The 26,682-nt window shown below is 39.3% G+C and overlaps 1 protein-coding gene across 1 annotated transcript in view; it reads right to left on the reverse strand.

The window, feature by feature from the left end:
- LOC111159170 (F-box and leucine rich repeat protein 2) overlaps window positions 1-9,500 on the reverse strand; it is a 151,304-nt gene extending 141,804 nt beyond the window's left edge. Inside the window, exon 1 of the mRNA XM_022521606.1 lies at window positions 9,421-9,500. Within this exon, the coding sequence (XP_022377314.1) occupies window positions 9,421-9,423 (3 nt within the window). The 5' untranslated portion in view covers window positions 9,424-9,500. The remainder of the gene's footprint in view (window positions 1-9,420) is intronic.
- Between the last annotated feature and the right edge of the window lie 17,182 nt (window positions 9,501-26,682).

Below are 26,682 nucleotides of genomic sequence, written 5' to 3' on the forward strand. Positions count from 1 at the left end.
CTCAAACCATTTCAAAAAGCAGGAGGCAAAGGAATGCCTCTAATTCATTCTACAAGGTCAGTATTACACTGATACCAAAACCAAAAATACAGTAACAAAAAAAGAAAATCAAAGATCAATATCTCTGATGAACACAGATGCAATAATCCTCAACAAAATATTTGCAAACTAAATTAAAAAATACATCAGAAGAATCATACACCACAGTCAAGTAGGATTTATTCTAGAGATGCAAGGGTGGTTCTACATCTGGAAATCAATGTGAAACAGCACATTAACAAAACAAAGCATAAAAATCATATGATCATCTCCATACAGGAAGAGCATGTGACAAAATTCGACATCAACTCATGAGAAAAACTCTCAACAAAGTTTAGAGGCAACATAAACGTAACAAAGATCATATATGACACACCCAGAGCTAACATCTTAATAGTGAAAAGCTGAAACCTTTTCCTCTAAGATCAGAAACAAGAAAAGAAATGTCTATTCTCACCACATTTATTCAAAATAGTACTGGAAGTCCTAGCCACAGCCCTCAGACAAGAAAAATAAAAAACATCCAAACTGGAAAGGAAGAAGTACAACTGTCTCTATTTGTAGATGACATTATACTATTTATAGAAAATCCTAAAGACTCCACCAAAACACTATTAAATTAATTTGGTAAAGTTTCAATTCAGTAAAGGATCCAAAATCAATAGAGGAATCAGTTGCATTTCTATACATTAATAACAAACTAACAAAAGGAAGTTAAGAAAACAATCCCATTTACAATTACATCAAAAATAATAAGATACCTAGGAATAAATTTACCAAGGAGGTTAAAGACCTGTATTCTGAAAACTGTAAGACAGTTGTGAAAGAAATTGAAGATGACAAAAATAAATGGAAAAATATACCATGCTTCATGGACTGGAAGAATTACTATTCTTAAAATGTCCACATTACCCAAAGCAATCTACAGATTCAGTGCCATACCTATCAAAATACTGGTAATACTTTTCACAGAGCTAGAGCAAAGAATCCCAAAATTAATGTGGAACCACAAAAGCCTCCATAGAGCCAAAGTAATCTTGAGAAAGAAGAACAAAGTTGTAGGTATTATGATCCCAGATTTCAAACTACACTACAAAGATAGCATAATCAAAACAGCATGGTATTGGCATAAAAACAAACATATAGATCAACAGGATAGACTAGAGAGCATAGAAATAAACTCATGCATACCTGATCAATTAATCTATGACAAACAGAGAATATACAGTGGTGACAGAACAGTCTTCAATAAGTGGTGTTGCTAAAACTGGACAGCCACATGCAAAAGAATGAATCTGGACCACTATCTTACACCATTCACAAAAACTAAAAATGAATTAAAGAGCTGAAAGTGAGACCTGAAACCATAACACTCCTACAAGAAAACACAGGCAGTTAGCTCCTTGACAATAGCTTGGAGACAGTTTTTTGGGTTTGACACCAAAAACAAAGGTAACAAATGCAAAAGTAAACAGTGGAACTGTATCAAACTATTAAAAAAAAAACTGTTGCACACCAAAGGACACCTTCACGAAAATGAACCTACTGTATAGGAGAAAATATTTGCAAATCTTTTATCTGGTAAGTGGTTAAGGGCTAAAATATACAATGAACTCATACAACTCTGTAGCCCCCCCCCAAAAAAAAAATCTAATTTAAAAAATGGGCAGATCTAAACAAACATTCTTCCAAAGAAGACACACAGATGGCCAACTGGTACAAAGGCAATCAACATCATTAATCATTAGGGAAATACAAATTAAATCCAGAATGAGATCACCTCACCTGTCACAATGGCTATTATTAAAAAGACAAGGAGTAACAAGTGTTGGCAAGGATGTGGAGAAAAGGGAATCTTGCACACTGTTTGGTGGGAATGTAAACTGGTGCAGCCACTGTAGAAAACAATCTGGAGGTTCCTCAAAAAGTTCAAAATAGAACCACCCTATGATCCAGATTTTACTTCTGGGTATTTATCTGAAGAAAAGGTAAACAACCTGAAAAGATATCTGTACCCCCACGTTCACTGCAGCATTATTTACAATAGCCAAGATATGGAAAAACCTAAGTGACAACGGATGGATGAATGGATAAAGAAAATGTGGTACATATATGTATTATACAATATAATAAATACCATTATGCAATATAATACAAATATTATTCAGCCATAAAAAGGAGGAAATCTTGCCATTTGCAACAACATGGATCTAGAGGGTATAAATCCTATTTATGCTAAGTGAAATAAGTCACATAGAGAAAAACAAATATCCTATGATCTCATATATATGTGGAATTTAAATAAAACACACACACCTGATAGATATAGAGAACAGACTGTGGTTCCCAGGGGTGGGGAGGGGGCAAAGTGGGTGAAAGTGGTCAAAAGGTACAAACTTCCCTCTCCCACTCCCCCTGCTTATGTTCCCTCTCTCACTGTATCTCTCTCTCTGTCAAATAAATAAATATTTTTTAAAATAAAAAAAAAGAAAATAAATAAGTCACAGGGATGTAAGTACGACATGATAACTACAATAATACTGTATGGCATATATTTGAAAGTTGCTAAGAGAGTAGATTTTAAAAGTTCTCTTCACAAGAAAAAAAATTTTTTTTTCAAGATTAACTTATTTGTGAGAGAGGGAGAGAGAGAACACAAGCAAGGGGAGAAGCAGGCAGAGGGAGAAGACGACTCCCTGCCCAGAAAGAAGCCCGATCTGGGACTTGATCCCAGGACCTTGGATCATGACCCGAGCTGAATGCAGATGCTCAACAGACTAAGCCACCCAGGTGTCCCAAGAAAAAAAAATTTTAACTTATATGGCAATGGATATTAACTGTGCCTACTGTGGTAATCGTTTCTCAGTATATACAAATACTGAATCATTATGTTATACATCTGAAACTAACATTGTTTTATGTCAATGATACTTGAATTTAAAAAACCCAGTTAATTTACCTCCACAAAGGGCAGCTCCTTCTTTAATTAGGTTATGGTAGAGATGGGGAGGTAAAGGGAACTAAATCCTTTTAATCTATGGTTGAGCTGGGTTTGAGATTTTTAAATTTTATTTTATTTATTATTTGTTTGTTTTTAGCATTTATTAGATTCAGTTTAAGAATGGCTTAAAAACATTTTAGGGTGAGATGAGAACTTAAACTTCAGGAGAAGTCAGGATCTGAGCAGTGGTGAAACTTCACACATCTCTGAGCTGTACAACTCAGTTGCTTGCTTTTGAACTCAAGAGATTTTTCCCTATTTTGCATTCTTGCTGCCAGCTGGGGAGCTGTCTTTGCTCTGCACAAAGCACCCTTCACTGTCTGTGCCTTAAGATCTGTCTGTCTCTCTCTACCCTGTGCTCTGATTCCACCTTCTGAGAGGCTGTTGCCTTGTTCTCAGTGAAAACCTGGATAGTCACAGAGGGATATTGGTCAGCTCTCCCACCATGCCCCGGCCTGTGGTAACCCTGCTTTATACTTGGTAAAAGTCCCTAGTGCCTCAGAGAGATTTGTATTAACTCTCCAGCCCTCCCTCCATTCTTTAACAGAGTCCACCCATCTCGGGATCATTCTTAGCTCTCTTTCCCTGACCCCAGCCTCCAGCATACTATATTCTTTTTTTTTTTTTTTTTTAAGATTTTATTTATTTATTTCACAGAGAGAGATCACAAGTAGACGGAGAGGCAGGCAGAGAGAGAGAGAGAGAGGGAGGGAAGCAGGCTCCCTGCTGAGCAGAGAGCCCGATGCGGGACTCGATCCCAGGACCCTGAGATCATGACCTGAGCTGAAGACAGTGGCTTAACCTACTGAGCCACCCAGGCGCCCCAGCATACTATATTCTTAAACTCAGTGAAGGTCCATGGGAAAGGGGTGGCAGGTGGGTGAAGCCCTACGCTGTGGCTGGGGCTCTTCAAAATTCCAAATTGTCACTCCAGCCCACATGCAGTCAATGAAGGTTTGGCTGGTTTCTCTTCACTGGTTTGTAGAAGATTCTTCTTCCTCCTGCTGTCCCACCATAAATGGAAGTATCTATGTGTCTCCTTTTTTTCTGGGAAGGCTCATTATGTTCTGGATTTTTAATTTATTTAGATGTCTTTGTGTCCTCAGCTCTCTGGTGATTTTTTAGAGAACTACCATTTTCTAGCTTCCTCACCTTTCTCATTATTACAGCGCAAACAACGTCTAACTTTTGCAACTTGCGACATCCTCACAGAAAGTAGGAGTCTTTCTTACTCCTTTCGATGACAGAAAACAGACCTGGAGCAGATAAATAACTTGCAAAAGGTTTAAAACTTAAAGAAACAACTGTAATTTAAACTTATATTTCCTGACTCCAAGTCTAGAAGTTCTTTGCATGCACAAAGGAGTTCTTTATACTGCACAACAGGTAGTAAAAAGGCGATTTGTCTGAGTCATTTACCCTTTCAGTATTTCTAGTTTGTAAACTGAAGGGACTGTGCAACAGAAACTCAGAAGTCTCCTTCAAATCTAGTACAAGATACAATTAAGTCTGTGTTTTTAAAATATATACCATCACAGTTTCTGAAAGACTAATTGTGTCTTTAGATTTTACATGTCTAATGAATGTCACAAATTCATCAAGTCCCAAACTAACTCCTGTTTTCTTTACCCATACCCTAAATTTACTCCTCCCCTGGTCTTCATCTTAGTAGATGACAACTCCTTCCTATCCCTCAGGCTGAAGTCATGGAAATCATCCTTGACTTTCTTCTCTATTTCACAACAAATCCATCAACGAATCCTATGGATTACTGTAATAATGTCTATCTAGTGTCCTCTGTTTTTGTCCTTCCTCCCCCTCACTCATACCCCAAATGTATTTTCCACAGAGCAGACAGAATGGTCCTTTTAAAAGTTGTATTATGTCATTCTTCTTAAACCCTGCCAATCGCTTCCCCCTTCCCACAAAAGGAAAGACAAAGTTCTTCAAATGGCTTATAAATCCTATGTGATTTGGCCTAACTACTTTGATCTTACCTCCTACTATGCACCCGTCTTACAACACTCCAGCCATACTGATTTCCTTGCAGTTCCTCCAACACATCTGGGATGATCTCGCCTCAGGACCTTTGCATTTGGTTCCTCTCATAAAATGGCCTATCTCCAGGCATTCCCATGAGATAGACTCTGCTCAAATGTCATCTTATCAGAGAGGCCTTCCATTACACTCTATATAAAAAGCAACTCCTCCCTCCTCTCATCCACTCTCTCATCCTGCCCTAAAACTTCCTTTCTCTCTCACTCAGCTTTAGTTTTCTCCAAAGCAACTTTCACAACCTTATCTGTATGTTTATTATGTCTTCCTGCCACCCGAACGTAAGCTCCATGAGAGCAGAGCCTTGCCTGTGTCATTGCTGGACACCCACTGCCTACAACAGTGACTGGCACCCAGTAGCCCACATCAAACATTTGCTGGATAGAAAACCACAGAACAGAAAATTTAATGGAAAGACAATTATAGGGGCAGCACTGAAAACTCAAAAGGCTGGGTTTGAACCTCAATTCTGACTCCACAAAAATTTTCCCAACAACTGCCCTATTCTGCTTACACCCCTCTCATAGCCACCCCCGTGCTGAAGGAGGTAGTAGTCGAGGTAGAGGTTAGAGGTGAGACACAAAATGTGGCAGGGAAGGCAAAAGTAAAAGTGTAGCCCAACCCACAGCTGGCCATATTTGATCTTTGGTTGTCTGCCCTCTTAAGGTAGGGGAAGGAGGGTAGCCAAGTAAATCCCACAGGATGTCATTAAACAACATCGCAACAGAGAGTTTGTTGGGGCACCTGGGTGGCTCAGTAGTTAAAGCATCTGCCTTTGGCTCAGGTCATGATCCCAGGGTCCTGGGATCGAGTGGCAAGCCTGCTTCTCCCTCTGCCACTCCCACTGCTTGTGTTCCCTCTCTCATTCTGTCTCTCTCTGTCAAATAAGTAAATAATCTTAAAAAAAAAAAAAAAAAGTTTGTCATAAAATAAAAAAGAGCTTGCTGGCTCAGCCAATAAAACACCGAAGACTCTTAATCTTGGCAAAGTACATTCATGCTAGACACTGGGAACAATCTTTAGTTTGGAAAGAAGCCAAGGTATAATGGTTAAGATGCCAGACTTTAGAGACATACTGGTTGACTTCAAATCCAGGCTCTGCCACTCACTACATGGCCTTGGACAAATTACCTCATCAATCTGGGTCTGCTAAATGGGCATAATAATGTCAATCTCAGAGGGATGTGGAAGGATTAAATGAGATAAATGTGAAGTGATCAGCCTAAAACTGAACAATGTCAAAGGGCTCTATAAAAAAGTTATTGTTACAGTTCTAAAAATTATGCTTCATCCTCAGCGCAGTGCAGACCAAAGGGAGACCAATATTACTAATAGAAGGAAAATGTATTCTTTTTATGATCTTTTGACATAGATCTCATTCTATAAGCATATTAGCTCTCTAAACTATACCATGTGACAAGAGACCAAAACTGTCTGTAAACCTTGGTATATTTTATTGCAAAGCTCCCCCTGCCTTGTGCTTCCCAACACCTCTGAGAAGTCCTAACCACAGATAAACACAGAAAGAGAAGTACCGAAATAGCCAGAAAGTCCAAGTGAACGAGTTAAAATGGGAAAAGAGTAATGATACAATGTTATACTTCCGAGAAAAAAAACATCTGCCTTATAAGCTAAAGTATTTAGGCAACAGCAAAAATATGACAAAAGGTATCCCAATGTATATTCTGATCCATATGAATCAAACTGGTGTCTTCTGGAAACCATTTTAGAATATACAACTGAAATATATGTTAAAATTACTATCAGGAAAAATCTCAGACAATAGAATTTTATTTTTTAAAATATATTCATCCTCCAACTCTAAATGGCTTTATGTAAAACACTGGTCTTTGTGATTCACAAAAAGTATGTGTCAATTCCTGAAAGCAAAGTGAAATGATAGGAGAAACTTTCAATGCTATTACAGCCATGAGTATGAACCCCAATTCAACAATGTCTTTATTAATTTCTCTTCATTTCATCTTTGTGAAAAAGGGGAGGGGAAAGTAAGAGGAGAGAAAACTAGGCATGACTACCTTGCTCTGTAGCATCTAGCTTAGGGCCAGGAATAAAATACAAGTATTTGTTAACTGCTCAAAAATATTAAAATCCAAATAGGAAAACAAATTTCCTAACATATACCTGGCATAAATATTGGGGGAACATAACACTGATGCACTATATATTATAGTATAATCTAGTGTTTCCATAAGCAGGTTCTGAAACAATCTGCCTTGTTTTGAAATCTCCCTTAATTTATCAGCTGGGTGACTTGGGCAAGTTACTCTTCTGCACCTCGATTTCCTCATCTCTAAAATGGGGAAATGGTATCTTCTTCATAGGGTTGCTGTGATGGTTAAATAAGATACATGAGGTGCTTAGAAAAATATCTCACTTATAATGTACATAATAAATGCCAGCTGTCATTATAGAACAGAAATTAGTGGCTTAATTGAAGAAATTTTCATTGAGAGATAGTTAAGCAGAGTTCCAAATTTATGTGCAAAGTTATTCATATCAACTGCTAAAGTTGTATGCTTAGATTCAAGCATTCAATGAACAGTGATGTTACTGAATACAGTTCTGGGGATTACATAGGCAGCTTCCTCATTCCCCCTCCTATACAACTAACCATTCCCCACTCTTGCTGGAGCCCAGGCATCAGTTCATCATAAAATTAGATCCCTTCCATGAATGAAATTCTTAATGCTTAAAAACAGATAAAAAGCAAAAAAAAAATGTGTAAGTTTAGCAAACCAACCACTAGTACACAAGTATAGTAGAATGCTTTTAAAGTAAGTAAAACTCTAAAATGCACAATAGTGAATCAAGGTGGACTGTGGGTCAGGATGGAATGAGAGAAGAAAAATGGGCAACAGGAGGAATAGAAGACTTCAGAGACCTATGAAAATTTAAATCCGGAATATTCTTCCTTTCTCTTTGCTATAATTGTAAGAGCTTTTCTCACATATAACATATAACATTTTGCAATATTTACAACACTCAGATTTTTGTAAATTCATTTTCCAAAACTCTTGTGAGGCTCCATTAATTTGTCACTTAAAACCAATTCAGAATTAAAAAGAAACACAAAATAAAGACCACATTTCTGTTATTTGTGGGTAATTTTCCCCCCACTACTATCAAAAGGCCACACATCTGGCAGTTGTTTTTTCAGAGCCAATGATAGATACAGACCAGCCACCTTCTCTTCCCATCATGCCTCCCCCTAGTTATAAAAAAAAGAAAAGAGAAGAAAAGTCTGCCAGGGTTCCAAATGGTAGGTTTTCTCCCCAGGCCAATTGACACTTGGGGAGACCCCCCACCTTCTCAGCTTATTAGCACTTCACTGTAGAAAAAGAGCAAATCTACACTAGTGATTGTTTAAAAAGAACTGTTTCTTAAAGCCAGGCATTTCTTTATAATCCGCCCCAAACCCCTCTCAAATATTCTATATCAAAGGTGTGTCCCCAACAGAGTCCAGCTCCTCTCTTCTTTAACACCCTTTGGAGGCCTCCCGAGAAATCACACCTTTGGTCAGCAATTCCATGAATCCTGTCTAGTCAAGCCAACACCTCAGCTGAGTCTTCAAGTCAGGTGTTAAAAACGAGCTTAATGGGGGCCAGGTGGTATGCCCACTCGCTCTCAAGTTTTTTGAAAAAAAGTAGTGATTTAAGACGTTTACAATGTACTAATTACTAATTAAATCCCTTAAAGGGCTGTGCACAGGGAAAACCTCCAGTTTAATGCCCCCATTTTTTTGAAAAGGAGGAGGGAAAATCCAAAATTACATATTTAAATTCCTCCACACGCTAAAAATCCTGTCAATGATGAATTTTAAAGAAATACCTACTATGCATTGTATTATTTATATATAATTGCGTAGAAAAAAGGTAGCACACAGACTGCAAAATAGTGTTAATACAAATATATGATACATAGATCCCCTCTCAAAAAAAAAAAAAAAACCCAAAAAATAAAAAATCACCACACCCTCTGGGTGGCTTCCCAGTCTCGCCGGGACCAAAAAGCGTCACGCTGTCCCGCGGCCCACAGGGGTCCCAGCGGAGGCCCAGACCTTCAACGCAGAGAAGGCTACGTCGCCGGCGCCCCAGGGCAGGCGGGCGCTGCGGGCGCTCCGGGTCCCCGGGGCTCCCCCTCCCCCGGGCCCGCCCAGTCCTGCCCTGCCCCGCAGTCCCGCAGGCCGCAGCCCGGCCTCTCCGCGACCCCGGCGCCGCCCGCGGGAACCGAGCAGGGACCGCGCGGGGGTTCGGCCCGGGTGGGGAAGGGCGGGGCTGCCCAACCCGCTGGGGCCCCAGACTCACCATGGCCGAAGAGCTGCGAGCGCGCCCACAGCCCGAAGTCACAAGCCGCCGGCAACGCCCGTTGTCCTGGTGACGCCAGCTGGGCGCCCCGCCCCGTTCCCAAGGTGGGCTCGGAGACGGCCATTGGCGGCTGTCGAGCACGTGACGTGCAGGGCGGTGCCGTTGGACCGCCCCCACGCCCCCCTCCGACCCTTGCCTCTGCTCCTGGGCGGGGCCTCAAGACCTCGTACACTCTGCATCTGGACCGTCATCAGCCTGATCACCTTAACATCCCTCACCTGACAGATAACCCCCGCCGCAGGCTGCCCAGCTGGAAGAGACCTTTGTGGATTTACTTTAAGGAACAGATTACACAGGTAATACGTGATTATTAAAGACATTTTAAACTAATGATAACAAGAATTAGAAAGAATAAAACCACACTAAATCCCAGCACAGGTAACTACAGCTTATATCCTAGTTTATCGGCTTCCAGTGAAATGTACATTATAATATATTGTATTCTTTAAAGTGAAAGCAAACCGTCCACACTTTTATAACCTACTTCTTTTAAAAATTATCTTTGCATGCCAATTCATGGAATAGCATTGTGTGTGTATGCTCTAATTTATTAAATCAATTCTCAATTTGTTGGATGTGTTTAATATGGTTGAAGGGAACATTAGATATCCGCAAATCCGGCATATTAAAATCTATGGAGACATGTTCAACAGCCAATCTGACACCTCCCTTTGAATGTCTAACAGGTATCTGAAACTTAATATAGCCCAAATAAGACTGTTGTTGTTGTTCATGTTCACTTGGCCAGCATATAGTACATCATAAGTTTGTGATATAGTGTTCAATGATTCATTAGTTGCATATAACACCCAGTGCTTATCATGTGCCCTCCTTAATACCCATCACTGGGTTATCCATCCCCCCACCTCCCTCCCTTCTGTAACCCTCTGTGTTTTCCCCAGAGTCCAGACTTTGTCATGGTTTCCTCTGATTTCTTCCCATTCAGTTTTCCCTCACTTCCCCTGTGGTCCTTCAAGCTATTCGTTATGTTCCACATATGAGTGGAACCGTATGATAATTGACTTTTTCTGCTTTACTTAGTTCACTTAGTACAATCCCCTCCAGTTCCATCCCTGTGGATGCAAATGGTAGGTATTCATACTTTCTGATGGCTGAGTCATCTACCACTGTATATATGAATCACATCTTCTTTATCCATTCATCTGTTGAAGGGCATCTCAGCTCCTTGATTCAAATGTCATACTCACTCTCCAGTCTTCTTCATCCCAGCAAAAGTTTCCTCTTTCTCCTTGGCTGTTCAGGAAAAAAAAACCCTAGGAATCATCCTTGATTTTCTCTTTCCCTCATACCTCATGTTCTGGACTCTATCTTTAAATAAATCCTGAGTCTATCCATTTGTCACGATCTCCACCTCACAGTCACCATCATCTCTTGCCTAAGTTAGTCTCCATGCCACCTGTCTTCTCTCCTACAGTCTGCAGCATTTCAGTGGCTTCCCATAGCACTTAGGAAAAAGATCCAAACTCCCCCTGATGGAGATCTTGCCTCCTGCACTAACTTCATCTCCTACCACTCTTCCCTCATCCAATCCACACTAAACATACTTTATTTCCTGAGGTTCCTCAAACATGTCAGACACTTTCCTACTTAAGAGCCTCAGCAACAAACTCCTTTGTTTTTTTAGAATATTATTCCTCTAGAACTTCACACTGCCCATTTCCTGGTTTGAAACAGGTCACTTATCTCCTCAAACGTCATCTTCACCGAAGCCTTCACTGACCATTCAATCTGAAATATCTCACCCTGGTTACTCTTTCTCACCACAGTCTTTATAACCTCTCTTATATCTGTCCTGTTTTCAAATATCTAATGCCCCTTAAAATTATCTTTCACAATTTTTGGTATATTAATTATAGCCTGTCTCTTCACTCTGGAATGCAAGATGTCTATGTTGTTCCCTCTCTGTGTTCCTCCTGTTTAGAATAGTTTCTGCTTATAGTGGTTATTCAATATTGATGATTGATTGAAAGAACAAACATATATTCTCAGACTGGATGGTCAGTTTGAAGATACAAGTAAGAATATGACCTGTCAGGGCACCTGGGTGGCTCAGTCATTGGGCATCTGCCTTTGGCTCAGGTCATGATCCCAGGGTCCTGGGATTGGGGCCCACATTGGGCTCCCTGCTTCACAGGAGGCCTGCTTCTCCCTCTCCCACTACCCCTGCTGTGTTCCCTTTCTCTGTGTGTCTCTCTTTGTCAAATAAATAAATAAAATACTTTAAAAAAAAAGAATATGATCTGTCAAAGTAGGGAGTGTGATAGAAGAAAAACTGTAATTTTATTTTACTTTTTAAAAAGATTTTATTTATTTATTTGTCAGAGAGATAGAGAAAGTACAGGCAGGCAGAGTGGCAGGCAGAGGCAGAGGGAGAAGCAGGCTCCCTGCAGAGCAAGGAGCCTGATGTGGGTCTCGATCCCAGGACGTTGGGATCATGACCTGAGCCAAAGGCAGCCGCTTAACTGACTGAGCCACCCAGGCATCCCGAAAAACTGTAATTTTAAATTTTATCTATTATAATATGAAATATACATATAAGTAGTAAAATATAAATGTACAGTTTTTATAAAGTGAACACCTATGTAAACACCATCTAGTTCAAGAAATAGAACATTGCCAAAAGCCTTCAAGAGTTCATGTGTCCTTTCCCAATAGTAACCCCCATCCAATGACCACTATCTTAATATTTATGAAAAACATTTTCTTGCTCTTCTTTATATAGTTTTTATAGCTCATTAATTTTAATTTCTATAAGGCATTGCATTGAATGTATGTACAAGAATATATCCTTTCAACTGTTGGGCATTTGGGTTGCTTGCATCACTTCCTGTTTAGGACTATTATAAAACAATGCAGTTGTGAGCATTTTCCCTGGGCCTATGAGTACTCATTTCTCTAGATGAGGGTTTCTTGGCAATTTTGATATTTAGGGATAGATAATTTTTTGTTGCAGATGGTGGGGGAACAGGGTGAGAGGGAACTATCCTATGAATTATTGTAGGAGGTTTAGCAGCCTCCATGGTTTTACCCACCACATGTTAGTGGCGTGGCCTCAGTTGTGAAAACCAAAAATGTCTCCAGGCATTTCTGTATGTTACTGGAGAAGCAAAATTACCCCAGTTGAGAATAACTGATCTAGGGTAAATAACAAGAAATAGAATTTCTGCTTTGTATATCTTTAGATTTACCACATAGTACCAAACTGTTTTCCAAAGTACTTGCAAGACAAGTGACATGGAATTAGTACAGTAGAGAGCTCCAAGAATGGGTCCCTTGCAAGAACTGGTCTTCCCAGCAAGAATTCTGCTAGCAGGGGTGCTGGGGTGACTCAGTTAACCAGGTGTCTGCCTTTGGGTCAGGTCATGATCCCGGGGTCCTGGGACTGAGCCCTGCATTAGGCTCAGTAAATAAAAAATAAAATAATATAAAATAAAAAATAAATTTTTATTTATTTATTTGACAGATGGACACAGTGAAAGAGGGAACACAAGCAGGGAAACTGGGAGAGGGAGAAGCAGGCTTCCCACTGAGCAGGGAGCCTGATGTGGGGTGTGATCCCAGAACCACGGGATCATGACCTGAGCCAAAGGCAAGCGGTTAATGACTAAGCCACCCAGGCGCCCAGGATAGCTGTCCTTTTTTCTCTCATTGTGTGTGCTTTTGGGGTCATACTTTAAGAATCTTTTGCCAAATCCAAGGTCATGAAGATTTATCTATAGGTTTTCTTCTAATAGCTTTTAGGTTTTATATTTAGATCTTTGACCTATGTTAATTTTTTACATGATGTGAGGTAAGGTTCCAACTTCATTCTTTAGCATGGTGATATCCAGTTATCCCAGCACCATTTCTTGAAAACACTTTTATCTTCTCCATTGAATGATCTTGGCACCCCAGTGAAAATCAACAGACCGTAGATGTGTAGGTTTATTTCTGGACTCTCAGTGTTATTCCATTAACAACATAGCCTTAAATTATATAACATAAAAATTGACAACTGTGACTAAGATGCACATTTTTTCAAAAACAAAAATGTTTCCTTAATCAGGGAGAGTTATAAAGTCTAAACACTATGAACCTGAGGAGCATTAGACACATAAATTAAAATATAATTAGTACCTCCAGAGTTGTGCAGCATGATATCCTTGCCCAAAATTAATCTTAGCAGGACATCAAGGATGTTGCTTGAAATTCTTTTAAAATATCCTACTGACTATATTCACTGACCATGGTACAATAAAACTAGACAAATGACAAAGCATAACCATAAATTTACAAGCTAAAAGGCAGATTTGAATCAATCTTACTTGAAAGATGAAATAAAAATTGAAATAAAAATATTTAGAACTAAAGAAAATGAAGTAATACTTACAAATACTTGTGGGAATCAGCTAATGGAGCAGAAGAAATTTTATTATTATTAAATCATTAAATAAAAAACAACTGAAACAAATCTGAATAAACTAGAAAAAGTACACAAACCTAAAGTATGTTGAAGAAAAAATTAGTAAAACTGAAGGCTGTTTAAGACAATGAAAAGATAAAGATAAGTCACACATTGGGAGAATATATTACAAAACACCTATCTGATGAAGAACTTGTATCCAAAATACATGAAGAATTTTTAAAATTCAACAATAAGAAAACAGCCCAATTAAAAAATGTGCAAAAGATCTGAACAGACACTTCACCAAAGAAGATATACAGATGACAAATAAGAATATAAAAAGATGCTGAACATCATATGTCATACAGGAATTGCAAATTAACATTAACAGTGAGATACCACTATATACCTATTAGAATAATAAAAGGTGAATTAAGCTGTAGAGCAACAGGAACTGTTGGGAATGCAAAATGATAAAGCCACTTTGAAGACAGGTTGGCAGTTTCTTATAAAATTAAACATACTCTTACTGTATGACTCAGCAGTTCTACTCTTTGGTATTTACTAAAATGAGTCAAAAACTTATGTCTACACAAAAACCTGCATATGAAGCTTATAGCACTTTTATTCATAATTGCCCAAACTTGGAAGCAACCAAGATGCACGTCGATAGGTGTGTGGACAAACCGTGCTACATCCATTCAATGAAATGTTATTAGCATAAAAAGAAATGAGCTATGACCACCATGAAGAGATATGGAAGAATCTTTAATGTATATTGCTAAGTGAAAGAAACCAATTTGAATAGCGTACATACTATAGGACTCCAAGTATATGACATTCTGGAAAGGCAAAAGTATAAAGAGTTAAAAGATCAGGGGCACCTATGTGGCTCAGTTGGTTGAGCGTTTGCCTCTAACTCAAGGCCTCATCCCAGGGTCCAGGGATTGAGTCCCACGCCGGGCTCCCTGTTCAGTGGGGAGCCTGCTTCTCCCTCTTCTGCTCCCTCTTCTGTGCTCTCTCTGTCAAATAAATAAATAAAATCTTAAAAAAAAAAAAAAAGACAGTTAAAAGGTCAGTGGTTGCCAGGAGTTCGGGGGAGCTCAGGGGATTTTTAGTGCAGTGAAACTGTTCCATATGGTACTTGTTATGGTGGACACATGAAAAACAGTTGTAAGTCCCTTAAAACTATACAACACAAAAGTGAAGTCTTTATTATGCTAAGTGAAATAAGTCAGACAGAGAAAGATAAATACCATATTATCTCACTTATATGTGGACTCTGGGGAAAAAAACTAACAAGCAAGAAAAGCAGAAACAGACACATAAATAAAGAAAACAAACAGGTGGTTGCCGGAGAAGAAGGTGGGGAGATGGGCAAAATAAGTGAAAGAAAGTACAGGCTTCCAATTATAGAATGAGTAAGCCATGGCGATGACTGGATGGAGGTACAACAAAGGGAATATAGCCAACAATATAATATTGTAATAGCATTGTATGGGGAGAGATGGTAGCCACACTTATGGCAAGAATAACACAAAGTATAGACTTGTCTGAACACTATGTTATGAACCTGAAACTAATGTAACATTGTGTGTCAACTATACTTACTTCCAAAAAAAAGGGGGGGGGGCGCCTGGGTGGCTCAGTAGGTTAAAGCCTCTGCCTTTGGCTTAGGTCATGATCTCAGGGTCCTGGGATCGAGCCCCGCATCAGGATCTCTGCTCAGCAGGGAGCCTGCTTCCACCTCTCTCTGCCTGCCTCTCTGCCTACTTGTGATCTCTGTCTGTAAATAAATAAATAAAATCTTAAAAAAAAAAAGACTCAGGACACCTGGTGGTTCAATTCTTTCAAGCATGGGACTCTTGATCTCAACTCAGGTCTTGATTTCAGGGTTGTGAGTTCAAGCTTGGTATAGGGCTCCACATTGGGCGTAAAGCCTACTTTAAAAAAAAAAAAAAGGATGAAGCCTAATGTAAAGTACAGACTTCAGTTAATAATAAGGTATTGGTCCATCAGGTGTAACAAATGTACCACAGTAACACAGGATGTTAATAATGGGAGAAATTGTGAGGGGATGGAGTGGGGTGGGATGAGGGTGGGCAGGAGATAGAAAGTATATGTGAACTTTGTATTGTCTGCTCAAATTTTCTTTTTCTTTCTTTTTTTTTCTTTTCTTTTCTTTTTTTTTTTTTTAGGAGAGGGAGAGGAGTGAAGGGGTAGAAGGAAAGGGAGAGGATCCCAAGCAGGCTCCATGCCCAGCTCAGAGCTGGACACCGATCTTGATCCCACAACCCTGAGATCATGAACTGAGCTGAAATTGAGCCAGATGCTTAACCGACTGAGCTGCCCAGGTGCCCCTCAATTTTTGCATAAACCTAAAACAGCTCTAAAAAATAGAGTCTATTAATTAAAAAATACTATAAAGGCAGAAATTCATCACAGGGAGAAAATTAGAGTTGAATAGAACCAGACTCTGGTTTTTTGAAAAGATTTGTAAAATAGATAACTCCAGATAATACTGATCAAGTAAAAAAGGGAGAAGGTACATATAAAAGCATTAAGGACATTGTATGGGAAGAACAATACATAATACTAGGAATAATTTTGCACTAATAAATTTGAAACCTCAGATGAAAATAGTCATTTTTCTATAAAGTTGTAAATTTCAAAAATAAATTATGTATTTCAAAAAAAGTAAAGGAAGTATAGAAAACATAAAAAGACAACTAGTCACATGAGAAATGGAAAGACCTGGGAAACTTCCCAAATGTATCCAATGATGTTACAAACAAGTTTTGCAAAAACTTTAGGGAACAGAAAAATATTCTTACATAAAATATTCCAGAGCACAGAAAACATGGAACACTAACTGATTTTGTGAGTTTGGAAAAATCTTGTCATAAAAATTAGACATATACAGACAGCAAAAGAATAACAACTAAACAGAAGGCAATCTCACTTATACACATAGATGTGAAATTCCTCAGTATTAACATTAACACATCAATTCCAGCAAAGTAATAAATCACCAATGATAATCAAGCTTTCATCACAGAATGCAAAAATAATTTGGCTGGCTTCCTGCATGTGCTCACTAACCATTTGCACTCATGCTCACTGCCCTTAGGTGTCACATAGGGAGGTGGCCATGGGGGTGGTGATGTGGATTGGGGGAAGTTCGTGGAGCTGGGGGTATGGGATAAGGAGGAAACCCAAATGCCAGTTGGGGGGATCCACAAGTGAATCATCCTCAGTAATTTGTGGGGGGCCTTCACAGTGGAGTCCACAAAACAGCCTGTAGGATCTGTGTCTCTTTGATCCTGTGGTGTGCCCTGGCTGCTGTTCTTGCCAGCCCCTCCTTGTCCTCCCCCACCCACCCACCCAAGTTGTGGAGCACACCTCCATATTCTGGATGGAGCAAGAAAGGAATGGTTCTCTTTGGCACCTCCCATACTCACTCTCTTCCATGGGAGAAATCACCTGCTGAGTAGGTTTCTCTAGGCACTGGAGCCACGCAGCCTGGGGGACGTGTGGGTGACAGAGGTAAAGTAAGGCTGTTCCTCTTACCCTCTTCAATGCATCTAATCTTGGATATTTTTTTCTCCAGTGTCCACAAAGTCACTCTCCTCTGTGGCTGATTGCCAAACTTTATGTTCTTTGGGGAAACATGATAGAAACTCCTATTTCAACACATGGTGCTGATGTAACTCTCCATTGTCTCTGAGATTCTTATTAGACACATAGTGGGACTTCTCCATAGGATGCTAGAAAAGATTTGTCTATCTAACCCTATATTTTCCACCTTTTATCTCATTGTGCTGTGTGCCGAGAGATAATCTCAGCTTGACATTTAGTTCTCTAATTACTCTTTGGCTGTGTCCAATCTGTTACTCAACCCATTTATTTGGGTTTTTACAAGTCCCAACAACTATGTGTTGTGTTTTCAAAGCCTTTTTTAGTTTTTTCTCTCACAGCTGACTGTATTGCATAATGATTTTAAAAACTTTTTAATTTGAAAGGAATTTTAGACTTGTTGAAGGGTTGCAAAGATAGGACAGAGCTGTTATCATTCCCTTTAATGCTGACATCTTATATAATCATGGCGCGATTATCAAAACTAAGAAATTACCACTGCTACCATATTATTAACTGAACTGCAACTTTATTCAGGTTTCACCAGTTTTCCACAGATGTCCTTTTTCTGTTCCAGTGTCAAATCCAAGATCTCACATTGCATTTGGTCTTCCTGTCTTGTCCGTGTCAATTCTTCAGTCCTCTTCATTCTTTCATGACCCTAATACTTTTTTAAAAAAGATTTATTTATTTCAAAGAGAGAGAGCACATGAGTGCAAGCACCTGTGTGTGTGAAGGGGTGGGGTCACAGAGGGAGAGGGGAAGCCAACTTCTCTCTGAGCATGGAGCCGCAGGTGGGGCTCGATCTCTCAACCTAGAGATCACGACCTGAGCCAAAACCAAGGTCAGTCATCCAAATGACTGAGCCCCCCAGGGGCCCATTATGACATTCTTTTTGAAGGGTACTGATCAGGTATTTTTTAGAACGGTCCTCAACCTGTGTTTGTCTGATACTTTCTCATGATCAGATCGAGGCCATAGATGTGGGGGAAGAATACAACAGAGGCTATGTTTCCTCCTCAGTGCATGGCACAAGAGAGTACATGATGTAAACAAGTCTTATTTGGGGTGACGTTAGAGTTGAATATTTGGTTAAGGTGGTGTTGGTAAAAAAGAGTTGCCCTTTACTTATTCAATTCAATTATTCGTTATGTTATTAGCTGTTTGATGCCTGTAAGTAGACATTACCAAATTTCATGCAAGTTTTTAAATTGTCCTCTTTGGGCGCCTGGGTGGCTCAGTGCGTTAAGCCTCTGCCTTCGGCTCAGGTCATGATCTCAGGGTCCTGGGGTCAAGTCCCGCATCAGGCTCTCTGCACAGCAGGGAGCCTGCTTCCCTCTCTCTCTCTGCCTGATTCTCTGCCTACTTGTGATCTCTCTCAGTCGAATAAATAAAGAAAAATCTTTTAAAAGTTAAAAAAAATAAGTTGTCCTCATTTTCAGAAAGAGACTCATCTAATTAATTTCACCATTACCAGAAGTGAAAATTCCCTTAAAGTTTTCCTGTTTATGTCCCAGAGATAGAGACAGAAATAGATATCATAGGCATAAATAGAGATAGGTAGATATGTTATTGATAAATAACTTCTGGTATCAGACAGCATCAAGCAGCTAATAACATAGTGAATAACTGAATTGAATAAATAAACTGAGGAGAAGGGGAAACTCTTTCTTACCAATACCACCTTAACCAAATGATCAGCGTTAACATCACCCCAAATAAATGGGCATAGGTACTATGGTGATCAGTGTTAAAACAAAAACAAAACAACAACAAAAAGACCTTTAACTTCAGCTTCAAGGTCCCACAAAAATGCACAATGTGTGCCTACAGAAGCCAAAGGGAAAAATGGATAAAAAGAATGACTCAGTATTTGGAGGAAGATCCTGTTACCAGTGAACAGACTGTATGGATTGACTAGCTGGTAATATTGACCAAATTACTGAGAAAAAATGAAGGAGTGGGCTCTTTTGAAATGCCACAGAGTAAGTTACCATAGACACAGTATGTTGGGGTGCTTGGTAGGCTCAGTCAATGGAGCATGCAACTCTTGTCTCAGGACCAAGCCCCACATTGGATGTAGAGATTACTTAAACTCTCTTAAAAAAGAAACACACTATGTTAAAAATAATCCCCAAATGCCAAAGAAGTTATCTAGCAAAGTGACACTCTATTACGCAAAGGTCTTCTGTTCGTACTCCAAAATGCCCTTTTCCCCAGTAGAACTACTCATGTTTCAAATGTTTAATTATATAACTCAAAACAAATCATTCACCTTATAGAATAATCAAAATGTTATATAAAATCCAAAGTACCCTTTGACTATTAACCATATAAAAAAGCAAATCTTTACCTTACCTATCCATCATTCTGAATTTGGTGGTACTATTCAAAAAAGAATGAGGAAGATCTGTATGTTCTAATATAGAAGACCAAGACCCAATTGTTTAGAAAATAAAGGAATTTGCTGATTACACATTATATCATTCATGTAAAAAATTAAAATACATTCTAGACAATATTATTATTTTTTCATATGAATGAAGAGGAAGTTCCTTAAAAACCAAGTCCAAAGAACTACAGAATAATCCTTTTATTTGAACATTTAGTCATACACAGACTATCTGGCAGGGCCCTCTTCAAAGTCAGTAGACAAGAGAATATGCTGTCTTAATATATAATATAATGAAAAACAGTGGCTTTTAATTATTCTGCTTAGCAGTCATCTCTCCATTGCTGGAATTTACTGAACAACAAACAGAGGGCAACAGAATAACTAACAACATGTTTAATGACAGTCTAAGAGGGGGAATCTAGTTTTCTTTTCCTTTTTTAAAAAGATCTTCTTTATTTATTTCATAAAGAGAGAGCAATTGAGGAAGAGCAGGAGTGGCAGGTGCAGAGGAGCAAAGAGAGAGGGACAAGCATGCTCCCCTCTGAGCAGGGAGCCCAATGTGGGGCTCAATGCAGGGCTCGATCCCAGGACCCTGGGATCATGATCTGAGAGGAAGGCAGAGGCTTAACCAATTGAGTCACCCAAGCGCCCCCTGAAATCTAGTTTTCTGATGGCCAGGCATCTTGGACCCTTCTATCAACACCATTTCTTGAAGTAAATATTAAAATATCTATGATTTGCCATACTTCAGCAAAAAGCAAAATCAACATATGGGCTAAGATGAGAGATATTTAATATGTCACATTATTAGGCTGAGTTTTCCCTGTCTTGTCACCATGCTTCATGTGCATAATGACCATTTTTCTGGAAATAAAGATTTCAGTGCATAGCCTGACAAGTACATTTATACCAAAGGGTACAATAGGACTCTTTATTAACAATGCATGGACCATCTGAAGGAGATCTGGGATGAATAGTCCCCAGAATAGCAGTCATCTTGTGTAATGACTGAGGGTCCGTTGGAAATTGAGCAGGAGGTGCCCTGCTTACCCAGAGCAAAAGGATGGAGTTCAGCAGTTTCTCTGTGATCCTTACGGAAGTGAGGATCTTGACATCAGACATGATAGAAGACTGGAGTGTATTTATGCTTCCTGCTGCCACAAGTTGTCCTTGCTCAATTCACCTACCCTTTATTGGCCACCTACTCTGTGCCATGTCCTGAGCTAGAAGCTGCAGATGTAGAGGAAGACACAGCCTTTGCCCTCATGTGCTTTACAGAGCAAGGCAATGTGCTAAGGTACCACGCACGTAGAAATTCTTATGGATCATCATTTTATATGCAGCAAATGTTTTGATTTACCAAGTAATTCCAATCTCAAAAACCCTGAATGTCACATAGCATTATCACCTCTATTTTATAGGTAAAGAAACTAAGACCAGAGATGTAAAGTGAGGTCTCCATGATGGATTATAAATTGCAAAAGTCACACTTAAACTCAGTTCTGCTGACTCCTTTCCAGAGTCATCCCTCTCAGCGGCATCTGCATCTCAACCAGGATCAAAGTCTTCCATGAAAGCTGCAGGATTAAACCAGGCACTTCTGGAGGTATTTGGGAGATCGGAGCATGGGGATCCTCCCTTGGTCCCTGAAAAGCCAGCACAGCAGTAACCTGTGATAACACATCCCTGGAAAAAAGTCTTACTCTGAGGGGTAGCCCTGCAGCCCCACTGCTTCTGCATGGAATGGTCTTCCTGTCAGGTCCAAAGCCTGTCTTCCTCTGGGGCCAGGGCTTCTGAATTGCTTTCTGCCGGCTCATTCCTACTTTTCATTAGATTAGGTGCAAACACTCTGAGTAAACAAAATAAAAATTTCCTAGCATTGGCAGTTCACTGCTAACAGCTACACCCTGGATGGTTTTCTTTTAGTTAATAATTCAATTGCAAAAAAAAGCTGGGGCGGGGGGGAGGCTTGGCAGGGACTTGGCTCCAGCTGCAAATCAACTTCAGACCCCAAAGGAACTTGTAAGAACTACCAGTGCCCACAATGGCTCTTCAGTGCAGCCTGTGTTTATTCAGGACCAGCTCACAACCTCCATTGCCCCAAAGGCAGCCTACGTGTAAATGCTACATTGTGCAGTGATTTTTTTGGTTATGTGGCTTCAGGCTGGTGGAAGATGATTTGTGAGACTGTTTCAGATCCATTACATTTGAAATCTACATTGGCTGGTATGTATTGCTTTTGAGGCTCATTCATTCATCCTTCCATTCATCAAAGCTTAATTAAATGCCTACTATGCGGTAGATACTGTAAAACCTACTAGAGACAGGGAGACATAAAGGGACATAGTCATTGCCCTAAAAAGAAGATGCTAAGAAGGGATCCAGGCAATCCCCTGGCAAGGTCTTTATTATACTGAAAGCATGACCATGACCCTTGACATACTCTCTTCTTGGGGTCCTTTGATGAGTTAATAGCAGATTGGGGTACATGATTAATTCATCAAACATAGGTTGAGAACCTACCACGAACCAGCTACTTCTTAAAGCAGTAGAGATAACACAGAAAAGACATGGACCCTGTCCTCAAGGGTATTCAGACTAGTGGGAGAGACAGATTTGCAGAACAACAGTTGCATAAAAGGGCCATAATGACTAAGAGACAACTGTCCAGGCTACAGTGGAAGCACAAAGGGGAGAGTCATCCGTGGAGAGACTGGACTACGTTACAAAGAGGACTTCACAGAGGAGATGAGGCTGGTATTGATTCAAGAAAGATGAGCAGGTGTTCATCGAAGTGAACTGTGGGAAACGGAGTGTCCCCACGACCATGGAAAGTACCTCACTCATTCTTTCACCAGGCGTGTATTGAGTACCTGTTATGTGCCAGTCATGGAGTAAGGGCTATAGTAGGGACTGGTGATACAGAGGATGGGAAGACCCCTGAAAACATCTCCAGAGAAAGGGACAGACCCATAAATTCATATTCACAATACGTGACCTAAGCTGTATAGTCACAAGGTGCTCAAGAGGTTACTTATGGTTTCTTTCTCACTCTGGACATAGACTGTCAACATTAGAGTCTGCCTTTCCAGAATTTAACCCTAATGTAATAGGAAGAAATGCTTATAGGGTACATAAGAGGTAAGGGTGGAAATTTTAGAATCATATACAGTTGTGTTCAAATCCCACTTTTGCCAAGCTAGCTGTGTGACCTTGGGCAATTTGCATAACCTATATAGAAAAAAGCTCCATTTTCTCATCTGCAACCTGACTATGGAGTTGTTGCAAGGATTAGAGATAAAATATGTATTAAAATGCCTGGTTGTCATAGATGATCAATAAAAGGCAATTACATTTAACACTGAGAAGTGAATTTCCAGTACCAAAATGATGAGTTAAGTTTATTTCGGACAATCATTATTCATTACTTCACTGTTAAGAAAATGATGATCAACATTTGGCCTTCTGACTCTAAGTGCCCAGGAGAAATTTGGACATAACAAGATATAAATGAGGTCTGGTAAGCTAATTAAATTTTAAAATCTTTAGTGGTTATTCTAATAGATCCTACTTAATGATCTAGCTATTAGATTCCCTGGTGAGATTTTTAGATAGAAAAACAACTTACCCTAAACCAAGATAACAAGTTGGATAGTATACACTAGTTTATGGATTATCTAGGGATTTGAGCATAACCAGACATCTTTTTGAATGCATAAACTCTGAAATATCATAACCAAAGCAAAATATTTTCAATATAAACAATGGGAGTCTCAGGGAGGGTCTAAGCTTACTCCTTTAATTACTGTGGAATGTTTATGAGTGGTGGGCTTATATGCAATGATGGGAAACTAAGGGAGATGGGGATCTGAAAAGGGGATGGATTTGGGGGTGGGAGAATGCTGAGGAACTGGGTGGGTGGGGGTAGAGAACAAAAGAAGGTAGATTCAGAAAATGGCAGAGTGACCAATAGGACTAAAGAATAGGGAAATCTAGTATTCTGTTTTATGTTGTTTGCACTTATGCAAAAATATGCTTTCACTTTTTAAAGTCCTTTGATAAAAGACTATTTCATAGGTAAAGCCTTAAGTGAATAGTTTTGGTAAAATAAAGAAAAAGGTACTCCAACATGATTTCTACATTTGAATGGACAGGAGGGTGAAAATAAAGGGGCAGCCACTTTCTGTAGAACCGGAAATGAGGGCAGGAATTCAAAACCCAAGTCTCAGAGATTTTCAGAAACCTTTGGGTGGACTTTGGACTTTTCACAGAAACTTATGACTTTGTTAAATTAACATGTGTTAAGTAAAGTCATAAAGAAGTTTATTACTTTCAGGTCCTGGAGTAGGTAGGTACTTGGCCTGTCTCAAAGGGCCATGTGGAGAGATCACAGCAGTAGAGGTGAAGGGCATTCTGGGGGTAACTTTTTCTCCCATATTTGCTATCTCTGTCTTTTCACTATATTTAACTGCGAGATTTCTCAACTTTATCTTCAAACCCATCTATGGAAATCTTTTTTTTTTTTTTTTTTTTGGTTTCTAAATATTCTTTTTGTGGGGGGAAAGGGCTGTTATACAGAAAATCTATCCAAGTAAATGCATAAAGATAATATCGATTTTATTAAATGATTGATGAATGATTCATGAACTAGATGGGCAGCATCCCACCTAGTTGAGGAACTCCCAGGAGTTGTACAAAATGGAAGGTTTTTATAGGAAAGAGGGTGGAGCAAAAAGTTATTAGCAAAAGAAAAGAAAGGATTGTTTCAGGCAAGGTCACCTTCCTTAGGAGAAAGGACAGCAGGTCTTATTAGATGGATTACCTCATCTTCATTTGGGGAGATGGAGAGAGCACCTCTGATAGATTCCTCATAGAAGCTGATTAGAAGAAAATTCCTGACTGACCAGTTAAGACTACATTTTGGGGGAGGTTGAAACTGCAATTAGGTATTAAGTGCAGATTGGGTGACTTAAGTGACACCATTTTGGACCTGTGATTTTCTTTTTAACAGAGTACGACACCCTGCTCTACATTTTTGAATGTGGTATCTTACCTTCATGAGAGCAGTAAGGTTACTGTGTTGAAATTTTCTTTTCCCTGCATTGTCTCTGTCTTTTCTGGTTTCTTATTTGCTTGTTTTTGTGGTTCCCCCCCCCCCATTTCTCATTTCTTTAGTTAGGTCTCCATCTGTCATCTTACAGGTTTTCTGCAGATACCTAGTGATTCCACATTGTCTACCTTTCGACAGATGAGGTCTTCAAGGGACGTGTGCTCTGACAACACCTACATCTAAGTCATGATACAGCTCCACTTTCTATTTACATGGTTACATAACTTATGTGATATCTCCAGACACCCATGCCCCAGAATCCATAGATTACAGGTTTCTTTACCATAAGCAATCCTAGATATCCAGGTACATCCTTCTAAAAGCATTCTAAGGATAAGATACTCCCACCAGCAAAACCATTAGTTTGTTTGCTGGGAAGTCTGTCATTAAATGATTATAGAAATATTTGACTGGCTCACCCTTTCCTTCCTGATATGTCTCCCAAGTAATAAAGAGGATGAATTACAGACCTATTGCTTAGCCAATTACTTTGTTGCATTTACAGTGTTCTGGGATATCTCATTTAATCACATTGGTAACTATAAGGCATTGATATTATTATCCCCATTTTACAAACAAGGATAGGATACACTTAAATTGTTTCTCCAAGGTCATGACATCTGGCAAAATAAGGAGGCCCTCACAGGACTAACCTCAAGTTCTTCTCCCCATTTTGATACCAAGGATAAAGTCCCCTAGCCAAACAATCCTCCTTAACACAGGGACCAGGCATAGTTTCTGCTTTTCTCTGAATAGTAGGCTCCAGCTCTCCACCAACCTGAGGAAATTATTCAAACAGGGCAGCCACATCCTCCCAGAGGAACCAGAGGTCACCTGACCTTCTTGTTACTTCAAAGTCTACATCCCTTAGCCCCTACTTGTTCACCCTGTTCCCAAATGACAACCCCTATATGGCCCTGCATAGCATACAGTGTCCTTCCCTATGCTGTGAGTGTAAGTGACTATCAAACTGCTGTCAATCCTATCTGTCTAGTATTGGGTGTCATGTGTTCGGCCATCCTCATAACCCAAAAGAGAAAAAATAAGAAAACGAAAGAATGAATCCAGAAGACCCAGCATGTTAAAAGTAGAAAATCCAAAAGAAGAGATTTGACAGGGGGAGGAAACATCAAATAAATAATACAAGTTGGGGGTAGAGATACGATTGATGTTGTTTAACAATGTACTTTTGCTACTTGCAACAAGTAGTGAATAAGCCAAAGTGATCTAATGCACTGTATAGCAAATATAGACAATAATATTACCATAATTATTGAATGTGATCAGCACAAAGGCAACCGTATTACAATATATAAATGTATCAAAGTGACATTTTGTATACCTTAAATTTATACAATGTTATAGGTCAAGTATATTCAATAATAAATAAATAATGCAAGCAAATCTCTCAAGTCTATAGGATATCACAGCTTGTTTGAAATTATGGATTATATGGGCATCATAATGTATTCAAGAATGCTAGAAACATCCAGAGGTTTCTTAATTTAGTGTAGATATTATTTTTATCATCAAAATTTGTACTTAAATAATCACCAGAAAAAAAAACATTTTGTTATAGCCTTTAAATAATGTCAAATGATTCTCCTTTGACAGAATGAGCCTCCAAAAAATTTATCTTGTTTCATGTACACAGCT

The sequence above is a fragment of the Enhydra lutris genome, unplaced genomic scaffold, assembly GCF_002288905.1.
Source record: "Enhydra lutris kenyoni isolate GAN:26980312 unplaced genomic scaffold, ASM228890v2 scaffoldscaffold66, whole genome shotgun sequence".
NCBI classification, from domain to species: domain Eukaryota; kingdom Metazoa; phylum Chordata; class Mammalia; order Carnivora; family Mustelidae; genus Enhydra; species Enhydra lutris.